The sequence below is a fragment of the Mizuhopecten yessoensis genome, unplaced genomic scaffold, assembly GCF_002113885.1.
Source record: "Mizuhopecten yessoensis strain PY_sf001 unplaced genomic scaffold, ASM211388v2 scaffold3627, whole genome shotgun sequence".
NCBI lineage: Eukaryota > Metazoa > Mollusca > Bivalvia > Pectinida > Pectinidae > Mizuhopecten > Mizuhopecten yessoensis.
Window position 1 is genome coordinate 1,726,301 of NW_018405139.1, and position 13,066 is coordinate 1,739,366.

A 13,066-nucleotide genomic window follows, 5' to 3' on the forward strand; every position below is an offset into this window, starting at 1 on the left:
GGGGGGGGGGGGGGGGGGGGGGGGTAAATAATTGTTACCTCCTCCTTTCACGAATTGTTTGGTTTGGTTTAATTTTGTTTAACGTCCTATTAGCAGCTTAGGTCATTTAATGACGTGCCATTATGTGTGTAGTGCATGCGTGCTTACGTGTGCGTATATGCAGGAGACAGGGTATGTTGATGTGCTTGCCTCCCTGTGATAGCGCGGATCTGATTATTTCTACATACTTAAACATGTATGTTTTTTAATCAAATATCTGTTTAAATATTCAATATATTTTTCTCAAAATCATTTACGGTTGTGTAGTGCCTAATACATAAACATGTACATATACAAATGTAGCTGTACAGATCTTAACTGTATATGTCTTCATATCGCCCAAGAAGACGACAAATCTCAATCATGCTAAAATCAATAATTACTTTGAATTTAAAAAAAAAAAATGATGACTTTTTGAGGCATATTTACAAAAAAATACCTCGAACTCGTTTGTTATTTCTTAAACCTTTCTCAGAACACAGCAGTAGCGATAGCTAACAGAACAGCTACTATAGGTTATGCATTAGTCATGACAAACACTAATCATTTGATGGAGTACGGACCAGCGGTGCTGAATATGAGATTATTTTCCCCTCCATTTGACAGGAATTTTTACTTTGATTCCCCCTTAATTTAATAAACCTCATCGATTCTGTGGTCAGGTCGTAAAACTTGCTCCTGGATAGGATCAGGCGTGGCATGTCAGCTACATAGCTGGAGGGCCGCCATGCTGAACGAATGGATGAGGCTGTACGTCATCTCAAGTTAACGAACGACGGACGGAACGTTCAAACTACAGAATTAATCAGGAATAATAACCAAAAGAACGAACGACATCATAACAAACGAAGAAACGAGCAAAAGTAGAGAGGTATCGAATCCCACGTTTCTATTCAGAATAAAATCATCTTCCTCTAATTAACACTAAAAAGACCCAACAGCATTTTCAATCATACGTACTTAAATGAGAGAAATACATGTATCAATGGTCGTAAGGTGCTTATATACATTTTGTGCGTCTTTTGTAGTGTTCAGTACTACCGCAATGTCAGTTTCAGACAAGAGATAAACCTGTTCGATTGTAATCAAATCAGTCCAATTAATTAGTCAATCCAGTCTCGTAGGGGCGTCAAACGGAGCACTGCATGTCTCGTTTAGAGGGAAATCCCATCATGTACCAACTCGATCACCGCTTAGCACACAAGAAAGTGCCTTGTCGAGGGGGCGGGGTGTGTGTCTGTTCTGAATACATGTACAATGACGCCCAATTTTACAGTTACACGCATCCAATAAAGCTTAAGAAAATGTTTTTATTCTGTGTAACGAGTATGCTTTTATGATTGATTATTACAATGAAACTCAACTAACAATCTTATTTCGGTATAAACCTAAACTGTAAACCTATGAAGTTTTGCGACATGTAACTGTGACGTAAAAACAACACCCCAATATCCTTGACATTGACCAGCCACACGATGGCATTATCATTGACGCTTCCGGCGTGTCTGGCCCCTGTGTTCATACATTTTATGTATTCTATAATGTTATTGAAATCTCTTTTGTTCCTTACTAACATGAGTTGTAGTAGCATAGTAACAAACATATCCTTAACGAACGCCTTCCATGAACCAAGAAATACCGACATCCTAACGGAAGTTCGAATTCCCTTCTGCCGATTATCCATCATTCCGTTAGACGAATTCCTCCGTCTCCGCAACCCTCCCTCCTCCCCTTCACCTAAAAGACAAGACAGATGTACCCCATCCTCGCCCCACAAATCCCTTCGCGTGCCGTCTAATTTGACGCACGCACGCATGCACGCGCGAGGAGATAATTAAGTTGGTTGCCGATTGTTTACAAATCCATACTAACGTTATTTCCTGTCCTCAACATGTGGCGTAGCGTATCTGGACTGGTGAGTGTAAAGAAACGGCCCGGTGTATGGTTGTAATAATGTTGATGTTACCGTAGTCAACTTAATTAGATACACTCAACACGCTCGACGAGACATCCTGATAACTCTTTGTAACACAGGCTTTTGTGAATCAGAAACAAATAGTATATGCACCTGATACACAGGGACCTGATAATTTGCTACATTTGTTAATTTGGACCTGAACAGATGTTATAGCTAAATGAACTGTAACCAATTATCAGGTACCTGTAACCTGATATAATAGCACTCTAATATCCATAAACAACATATTTAAACGACTTCAAAAGCGCATCGATTTCTTGATTAAATGTTTAAACATTATTTAGTGAATGCATCAGTAGAATGCAGTAAAGTTTGGCTTAACAGGTGGGGCCTCCTCATTTTGGCTAAACAGGCCAAGCTTTTCTTTTAAGAAAGCTGACTCTTTTTAGTTAGGAAAAGGCCTTCTCTTTTTTTCAAACAAAAACAAACCAGCTATATACATGTATCACTGTATATCATATAAAAAGGAAATTGTTTTTCTGGTTTACTATGGCCTGTGTCCTGTTTTAATACACTACTGTGGAACCTGATCTGGGATCTACCTAGGCAAGTGGCACGTGTTAGATGTTTAAATGAGAAACACTAATTGTGACGTTATTCCTCTCCGTAATTATTTTAGCAGAGATGGAAGTATATCGACTATAGCTATGCCTTGTTTGAAATATGACGATTTGCATGTAACAGTTGTGGTAATAATTGAACCATTGTCGTTTTATTGTAGCAAGCCTTCAAGTAAATATTTAAACTTAATTCTCCTTACCAGTAACTGTTGTGTAGGCATTCAAAATATTTACAATACGCATCGTATTTCCTAATCCTTTGTTAAGTCTAGGTAGGTTTTACAAAACAAAAGATCACTTCTGAAATGTTAAACAATGCTAGGCTGGACTCCATATGCGGGAGCAAGATGAACCGACTGAGGTCGTGTTTCCAGATCGTATTGATGTCAGTGATAATATACACTGATAGAGGGGTGGTTGTGTTTAAGTGCTTCTAAATAGAACCGTATTCGTTACCGATACCCGGTAGATAATCATCTCGAGTTTCGAATTCTAAGCAAATAAAACGGGACCATATTTCGTTTCGGGTTTTTTTATGTTTAAATTATATTTGCTTTAACTACAACTGGTATATTTTGCTAGTCTTCAAACATCACATGACTACACAAGCATATACACCCTTGGCTCACAGATCTTCTACGAGCTCGTGGCTTGGAAAGGTATACACTTGGTACATATGAGCCAGGAGCCTTTAATGATTTGTAGTAAAACAATGTTCACCTCTCGAACTGCGTGGTAGTGCATATGTGAGAACAGAAGAAAGTCTAGTCTCGTTCAACCAGACGCTTAATTATCACTTGTTATCACTCTGTTCGGCGTAGCTTGCGCAGGCAAAAAGAGTCTGGTTGAACGAGACTTAAGAAAACCAAGCCATATACTAACAATTAACGGTTAACAATCAGAAAGGGGAAATATGGGAAATAGAAAGGATAAGGTAAAGCTCCCACGCAGGAAGACAAGAGGGAATGGGTAGAAGATCCATTTTGGTATACAGAGAACTTGAAACTCAACCTGAGACCTCCGTTTGTTTTCTTGTTAAGGAATTATAAAAATATAGCGACACATGTACATCACATACCGATATGATACCGTATGCACGGCCTCTGCCACACCTTTCGTTTAGAAAGTTTTCTAATAACGTAAGGTACAAATCACATATTATTATTTATAATATGTTTGGAGTGTTCAGCGACTCTGGAACCTGTCGAGGGTCACCTTTAAAGTGCTGTCTCACTGAAACTGTATAACTTTCGGTATACGTGTACATTTAGCTTTAGTTGCACGACATTCCGCCATCACCTACGTTATCCCCACCATGTCATAGTTCGGTGTGCGCCACCTTGTGGTGAGACAAGAAAATAAATGCGACTTGTTAGATTTATTTAACCCGCAACCAGTGAATAAGCTCGCCATGTGCCTTCAATTTTGCTGCGACATGTTTCATGGGAGCAGATTTAGAGAGCGAAAGTGAGCGTAACCACAGAAGTATCGAGGATGGACACCCCCGCCTACCCACACTGTTCTGATCGGCAAAGAGCTTATCAAGTATTAAGCAAAAAACTACATGAAGCACCGTGAAAGAGAACACTGAAGGTCTTTCGGGTTTACATATAATTCCGGAGTATACAGGGTTCGTGTTACACAGAATAGACGGATGATCACTCACGCCCTTCTGTTTCCAGTTACTGTACGTTATTTCGTCAACAATTGTTTTCATAAATATTAGCGAAAAATGTAATGCATTACCTATACAGGGATCCGACACACTACGTACGAGTTTGAGATGCGCAAATTAATTTAATCATTGTACATTTTGATTTTATTTTCTTTGTTTCATGCAAATTGCATTATATACAAACATAAATTATTATTGGTCAGAAATTCAGATGATACGATTCAATACGTGTTACCCATTTCCTAGAAAGAACGAAAAATTTATATATAAACTTAAAAGTATTGAGAGAGAGGTGTCGCTGCTATAGTAATATTTATGCTATAAATGCCGTGGGCGTTTAAGTGAAGAATGTCGGTAAACGTACACCAGATGGCGCTTGTCTACAGCTGTGACCCTTGGCGGGTACATATTTATCTTGTTCTACATCCATGTTTTTTTGTGACTCGGGGACATTCTACCGATATATAGGGTACGCAATGTATGAATCACCTGTATAGGTTTCACCTAGAGGGGGATAGATAATTAGCTGGTCATGGACCCTAATGATACACAGCCCTCTATCTATATTTACCGTATGTATGTATATCTTCCTAATAATAGTCATACAGCCCCACCCTACATATATACCAATGTGTATTATCTCCCTAATAATGTAGTTTCTTGCATCGCTTGTTATTACTAACAATATAAAACGCATTTAAACAGTTATAACCCATAGCTATAATCCATACCGGTCATAAATACTCACCGATTTTTATGGATGTCAAACAAATTCTGGAAATAGTGAAATTAACATGGAGAGACGCATAGTTTTTAACAACACAGTAGGGAAGGACCAATGAAAACGAAATGTAGATGGTTCTCTGCTATATCAATTTAGAACGAATTTCCGATTTTGGTATTTTCCTCCGAGTAACTATTCAGTTCCTATCGAGACACGCGCATTATAATTCTGTATAATCATATGTATATTTTGTATAGTCTCTTGATGTTTTCTATATAGATTTCTATTTCGTTTTACTGCATATATTGATCGTATGATCCGGGAATTTTTTAAGGGATTTGGGTATGAGAGTGAGGGAAATATGAGGTTTAAACGGGAAGGTGATTCTGGCTATTCTTTGCATTAACTGAGCAAGATAAAAAAAAATCAAAGAAGAGGACGGAAGTGTAAAGTAGGAATGAGGATTAGATGTGACCAAGATGGTAGGAGAGGGGTGGTGATGAGGGATGTGCTGAGGGTGGGGTTGGGGGATGTGCTGATGATGTCATAGCATAGGGTTCGATGCGAGATGATTTGTTGAGTCGGGATTAGAGAATTGAGAATCTAAATTATAAACATTATCCACTCAGAAAAATACAGTATACAGTACAGTTTTATTATTGAATATTCTATAAGATTTCGGTGTCAGATAGCTCAGACGAAAATCGAATCAAACTATACAATCAAGATATTTGATTACCTCATACAGTACATAATAATATACGTGTATCTAACCCAGGCTACTTACTGTTCGATTATCAATGTTCGTCACAGATTACATCGTAGATTTCTAATCAAGGTATATCATATAACTTCAGCCATATATAGATAATATATAGACATATTATCTGATCTTATCGCAGTGGTATCCGCCCGTAGTATTATAAACAATGCAGTTTACAAAACCAGTACATTTTGAATAAATTATCAAAATTATTTCCATGGCATGTGGTAGGGAAGTGATTTAGAGGTCCGCTTTAAGGAAGATAGTGTAAATACTAAGGAAGATCCCACTTAATCGTTAATGCGTCACCCATTCCACATATATATATATACAACAAGTGTATGTATATTGTATTAATAAGTATATATACATGGGCGAGTTTCCGGGTTTCAGTTTTCCGCCATTATAAATCTCACCGTGTTATAATTATACACCAGAGTAAGAAGAACACATGTACACACACATATATATGTTTATATGTCATCAAAATATTACATGGAAAATAATAATTAGCGTACGATTTTATATGTATAAAATACGTACTGCACCTGTTAATGATTTGTCAGGAAAAACATTTTTTTTTTGCCTGAAAAATATTTTCTAGTAGAAAAATATAAAACAATAGAAAATATACATACCTTAATTGTCGTTTGTAATAGTGTCACAATCCACTTTTGATCAGGAAACTGTATATATCCCTGCAAAATCTTTCACTGCCAAACGATCACTGCTACGTCACTCCCTTCACCGGTGTGTATAGTACTCCCGGCAGGATGAAGCCACTAGGCGCGAACGCCGCTTTCATTGGTCGAGACTTGTCACATGACAGAGTGGAGAAATTAATATTATTGATATTTTAGTGTGTTTTTTCCTCGTCTCTCGCACGTGTCAGGTATGACTATTGATTTATAATTAGACAGGTGGCTTACGTCAAGCGTTAACAAATCAATATTTTACCTGAATGTGTACAGCTATCGATTTGATGGCTGAGTTCGGTGTGATAGTAATAAGTCCTTGAATACATTTCTGGCGAACACTTAATAATATGTCCCTGTTATTAACAATTATGTAAACTACCAGTTGTGGACGTCCTTATGCCTCAATATTTATCAATAAAATAAATAATAAAAATAATCCATATGCTATCTTCTTTATATCAAGTGCTGATTGAAAACCAATTTTAAAAACCCTATAGAATTCATGAATTAATTAGCAATGGTAATTTGTTTTTAATGAATTGTAAGGAATCTACTATGATATAACATAGTGTACAATAATATCACGGAATAGTTAATGTAGGACTAATCTAATTCCGTGTCGATATGATTACAGAATAGGCACACTAAATGTGTGTGTGTGTGAGTGTATATTGTGTGTGTGTGTGAGTGTATATTATGCGTGTGTGTGAGTGTATATTGTGTGTGTGTGTGTGGGTATATTTTGTGTGTGTGTGTGTGTATATTGTGTGTGTGTGTGAGTGTATATTGTGGGTGTGTGTGAGTGTATATTGTGTGTGTGTGTGTGAGTGTATATTATGTGTGTGTGAGTGTATATTGTGTGTGTGTGAGTGTATATTGTGTGTGTGTGAGTGTATATTGTGTGTGTGTGTGCGTGTATATTGTGTGTGTGTGTGAGTGTATATTATGTGTGTGTGTGAGTGTATATTGTGTGTGTGTGTGAACCAAATAAACCTCAATGGAACGATGTTATTCGATTATAATCATGAAACTTTCATATTGATATTTTCTCCTAGTTTAGGAGGGGAACTGATTCAAATCAAATAGCAGTCAGTAGCGGTCTTGGCAAAACCACAATTATGGAACACAGGAACCTGATAATTTGTTACAGCTATATTTGGACCTAAACTAAGGTGTTCAGAGACCTTAGTTTAGACCCAAATATAGCTGTAACAAATTATCAGGTCCCTGTGTTATTGACCACCAGCAGGGGCTTAGCTAGCCCTTGCGCGGAGTGGAATCATTTAGAAGTGGGTCTAGGGGCCAGATGCCACCCCGTTCCCCAACCCCACCACCACCTCTCCACCGGCGGAAAAATAAATATACTAATGACAAGACCTAGGATCATTTTCTAGGGGGTAAATCGCACGAAGTAATTGCAAAGTTGAGACATTCTACAATCACTTTTTTTTAATTGTTGGTTTTTGTTTTGTTTTGGGTTGTTATTAGGGTTTTTTATTTGTTTGAAAATTTGATTGATTTATTTGCGCACCAGCGTATAGGCATGGTCTGTAGAAATGAATTTACAGGTATCGTTCACCATTTGGTAGCATTCAATGTAAACTCACTTTTATGTTTCGCCATTCAGTATTGGTCTAGGTTTACAAGTATGTTTCTAGGTAAATTTATAAATAAGGACCACGATTCAGAGAATATAACTATAGATAAAATTACAAATTATCGGTCACTTTTCGAAAATCTTAATTCCTTTGGAACAATGTGTTCTTGTGTGTGGCAGAAGGGAGACAACTCGTCCAAAAATAAAGTTCACTGAAGATTACTGTATGAACTTTTACGCAAAAATAATTTTCCATCTATAGTTGATACAATTAAATAGGAATATATTTGCATTCTACTAATTTTACATCAATGTCTTCTTAAATTCACCTCAACTAACATTGATTTTTAATTCATTATTGTTGTTTAATTTCTACTCGTACTGAATATTAAAACTTATAACACAGCAAATACGGAATGATTATTTTGTGCAAAAGTAGAGTAATGGCATTTTTAATTCCTCCAAGTCTGTGTGTTACAGAACATATAAACATAATTGTAAGTTTGAAAATTATCAAGAATTGTTGACTGAAAAAGAAAGAATTGTATTGTGTTAATTTAGAACTATTAATCATAAGTTTATAGTGGAACCTGGAAGATGGAATAATGTTGAGAACCAAAATAGAATACGTACATATTGTTCAAGTTCAAGTTCAAGTTCAAGTTCTTTATTACTTTAAGTCGGTTGACTTATAAGTTATAACATATACAAAACAATACAGAGACAACATACAATATGATACACATACACACACTAACACACACACACGCACACACACCGTGGAGAGTGAACACTAACCATCAATCAGTTGTGATAACTAAGGCATTGGTGAGGAATTTCACTACTTGTTAAAATGTCCCTTTCTGTCTACAGAAAGGAAGTTATAATTATACCAATACTACCATGTAAAGCCAAATATTGTTAAGTTCTCAGAACCAATGAATACAAACATTGTTAGATTTTAAGAAATTTGTGCGAATGTATCCATATATACATTGTATTACGTTTGATATTGTATACTGTTGTAAATTTGTAAAGAGAAATAACGTTGATTGATTGACAACACCACGTCATTTTCGTTTTACGTAGTGATATCATTAGCAAAACAAACACCATATATATCACGCTACAAATAGGCTTTGATTATTCTTTTTTGTGTGATAAATGCTAATATGGAATTGACCTCTGCCATTTTGAAAAAATTGTGTTCTATATGTATTCATTAAACTATATGCTGTATTGCATTCGGAAATAAAAATAAACCTTGAAACTTGATTAAACTATCATGTAAAGCCTGATATGGGTTTGAAATGTTTTTGTAGTATGAATTTAATTAGATTGACCAGTGTAAAAGTGAAAACAAACCGTACCGCTTCATAAGCACGGACTTTACTTGTAAAAACGAACTTATATAGGATCTTACATGTAAAAACGAACGTATATAGGATCTTAAATGTCGTTCCGTTCCATATGAGATTTATAAAACGAGTCTTCAGAATTTTCAGTTTAGCGAGCCTCTGGTGAGTTAAAACGAAAAATTCGTGACGAGTTAAATAAATTTCATTTGAAAAGAAACGAGTGTAAGATCCTTTTTATCACATAATCAAGATCTGTGGCATTTATTCTTGTAAAAGGACAATTTGCATGCCACCAGGGTGTCGTTTCACGACGCGTACGTAAATTTACTGGTACCCGTAAACGTAAACCGTACGTATGTTTTTTGGTCCGTTTCACGACGCACACGTAAGTTACGAGTGCACGTAAATAAGTTACGGGCAGGCGCGTAGCTACCATGTAAGCCAATAAGCCCGGGCTTGCACATGTTTTTGACAAGTATACGTTTTCATGACATTATTTTTTCTTGCTGATACTATAAAGTGGAGTTTAAGTTTTGAATATATAGTATACATATGTAATTTCTCAGATATGATACAGTGTTAATAGTTAGTACAAAAATGTATGAAGTTTAGAAATGTCCATTGCATTAATGGACAGTTCCAGGCGGAACTAAGCTGCTCGATTGAGTAAATTGAGAAACTCACGCCTGGCGCAAACGACTCCGAGTATGGCACAGTGGACACAGACAATCAATGTGGTTTTTTTTTATGAAAATATCAATTTGGGGCACGTTCGGCCCCTTTTGCCGGGGCACATTCGGCCACCCCGAATGCAACTGTTATTGTGCCAAGTGACGTCACTATTGTTAACGTCACCCAATTGACCACAAAAATAATATTTTTACGTCGCAAAAATTAAGTATTTTTTTCTTTGTATTCACTGATTTGTTCTGGACTTATTTTCCAACAGAATTGAATGAAATTCCATACACTTATTAGTAAATTGTCTTCTCTATCCTTCATGCCATACTTGCCCTGGTAGGGGCCGGATTTACCTCAGGGCGGGGCTCGTCCGGCCCCCAACTCTCTCGACCTAAAAAGTCCAATAATTCCCAAAATATGGTCTTGTTTACGATTTGGTTATTAGTTTATGAAAGACAATACATTTCTTTTCTAAATGACATATATGAATATGCATTTCAACAGTATAGTACATGCCTTCCATAACGTCTTGAAAAAAGAAAAGGGGCCGTGTTTGCCCCGGTCCCCCCTACACATGTATTATACATGTGTAGGGGAAACCGGGGCAAGTCTGGCCCCTTTTTTAAAACTATATTATAAATTATAACATATCATTATCTCAGACATCAGGACGTGGGAAATGGCTCCTGGGACGTTCTAGAAAACAAAATTTTCATGGGGGAGACCCATGTCGGGGCTTACACATGGTAAAGGGGCTAGCTACGCGCCTGACGGGTACCCGTAAATTACGCCATAAACCGCACGTAACTTACGCCACCAAATGTCTGCCGTAAACCACACGTAAGTTTACGTGTACATGCTTTTTAAAAAAATGCGTACGCGTCGTGAAACGACACCTTTAAACTGTAAATAGACGCCATTTTGACTCCAATGCGTAAGTCTGTGACGTCATGTTCTTGTCCTAGGCGTGACGTCACAATCGAAACAATTGAAACTTATAACCAATCACAGGGCTGATAGGTCATATTTCATGAGTTAATACGCAAACAAATATGACATGGGTATATATTCACATGATAACAGAGTACATTATGTGATAAATAATTTCTTGATTATGTGATAAAAAGGATCTTACACTTGTTTTCATTTCATATGAAATTTATGAAACTCGTCACCGTACGTCAATGGAATTAATAAACAGTCGATAGTTAATCTGGGACTATACTTATTAGCTGACTCACTATACAACAGTACTAGAAACGGGTTAGCACACGTCACACTATATTATCAACTACATATTTTCAAACAGTATATATTATAAAAAAATAATAATAATAATAATGATAATCGATACTTTGTTTTTCAGTAAAAATAATGTATTGATTTATGAATAGTGTAAAGTTTACTTCGGTACATACACTATCACCATAAAAAAACTTCAATAATGTTTATTTTTATAATTCAATAAATATCCATATTTACCATATCAATTATGGTGAGTAATGAGTTAGGGATTCAAATAAACATATTTTGTTTAAGTTATCTAACATTATCATCAGATAGAGTGCTTGGTATGATAAAAACGGTACTAGCGAATAATAACTTTCAGTTCGGAGACAAACAGTTCATACAGACGGACGGGGTTGTGATTGGGTCAAAGCTGGAAAGAATTTCGCATGTTCCTAAATGCGTAAATGGGATGAGGAACTTAATCAGTCGAACCTCCTACCACTATTTAACAAGCGGTTCAAAGATGACGGTATCGGTATATGGCCGCATGGTGTTGACAAGCTGGAAGAGTTCGCTAATTTTGCAAACAAAATCCTAACATCGACTTGCGATACAGTGAGCGAGAGATAGAGTTCCTGGACACCAGTGTTAGAGTGGAGGACGAGATGCTTGTGACAGATCTGTACAGGAAACCGACCGACAAACAACTGTATCTTCTCTATAATTCTGCCCATCCACCACGGATGAAGAGATCGATACCATATGGGTTGGGTATTCGATTAAAGCGGATCTGTCAACAAGAAGACGACTACATTAAAAACAGAAAAAATCTTAAGTCGGTGTTAAGGAAAAGAGGATATCCGGGAAAGATTATTGAAAGCCAACTTTAAAAGGTGGACAAGATTAATAGAGAGGACCACCTACGATACCGGAACTGCAATAAGGGTAAGATATAGAGGGTACTACATGTAATAGAAGTCACGTATTCCGAGCAGCTGCCAGACATCAGTGAAATTCTACGGAGACACATGAGATTACTGCACAAGTCAGAAAGAATGAAAGCTGTCTTCAAGGCCTTACCAATTGTCAGCTACATGAGAGACAAAACATACCTAGCAGACATATTCGTGCATGGAAAGTTAAAGCGCTGTTTCCAGATAACAAAGGATAAGAGTATACGTCGGACTGTGATGTGTGTGATAGACTCATAGAAACAACTACTGATACATCTTACCAGTCTACATATAGGGCACTAGATGGGCAGTCCTGTCAAACCCGCAATGTTATATATTGTTTGTCATGTTTGAAATGTGACATATCTGTATATGTGGGAGAGACGGAGCGTACACTTAAAGAGGATAAAGGAACACACGTGGCGGATATCCGGCTGAATAGAGATAAACCGGTAGCACATCACTTTCTTGGAAGAGGTCATTATCTATCGGACTTGCGGGTGTGCTTACTGAGGTATCAAAAGTAGCAAGGCTTGTGATTGAGGGATTTTGGATTAACCCGTAGACTACCACAGGGCCGATTTGGGCCGATCTGATTTTAATGTTGAATGCCGCAGGGCCGATCTGGGCCGATCGGCTTTTAACGAATTTTGACGTCATGCTCGGCATTGTCCATGACGTCATCAATTCATGTGACATGAGACGATATGGAAACTATTTGTCCTGTTAGGCGATTAATGTTCAAATTTCAATCATTGTAAAAAAAAAATATCGGCGTCAAAGACGCACATATCGTATACCAATGGAAAG

At 37.0% G+C, this 13,066-nt stretch overlaps 2 protein-coding genes across 2 annotated transcripts in view; both read right to left on the bottom strand.

Annotated features, from left to right (window-relative positions):
• Positions 1 to 740, bottom strand: part of LOC110447880 (splicing regulatory glutamine/lysine-rich protein 1-like) — a 3,038-nt gene extending 2,298 nt beyond the window's left edge. The window contains exon 1 of the mRNA XM_021493846.1: positions 682 to 740. Coding sequence (XP_021349521.1) covers positions 682 to 740 — 59 coding nt within the window. The remainder of the gene's footprint in view (positions 1 to 681) is intronic.
• LOC110447870 overlaps positions 1 to 6,517 on the bottom strand; it is a 14,190-nt gene extending 7,673 nt beyond the window's left edge. The window contains exon 1 of the mRNA XM_021493836.1: positions 6,378 to 6,517. The gene's annotated coding sequence lies outside the window, so the exon portion shown is untranslated. The remainder of the gene's footprint in view (positions 1 to 6,377) is intronic.
• Between the last annotated feature and the right edge of the window lie 6,549 nt (positions 6,518 to 13,066).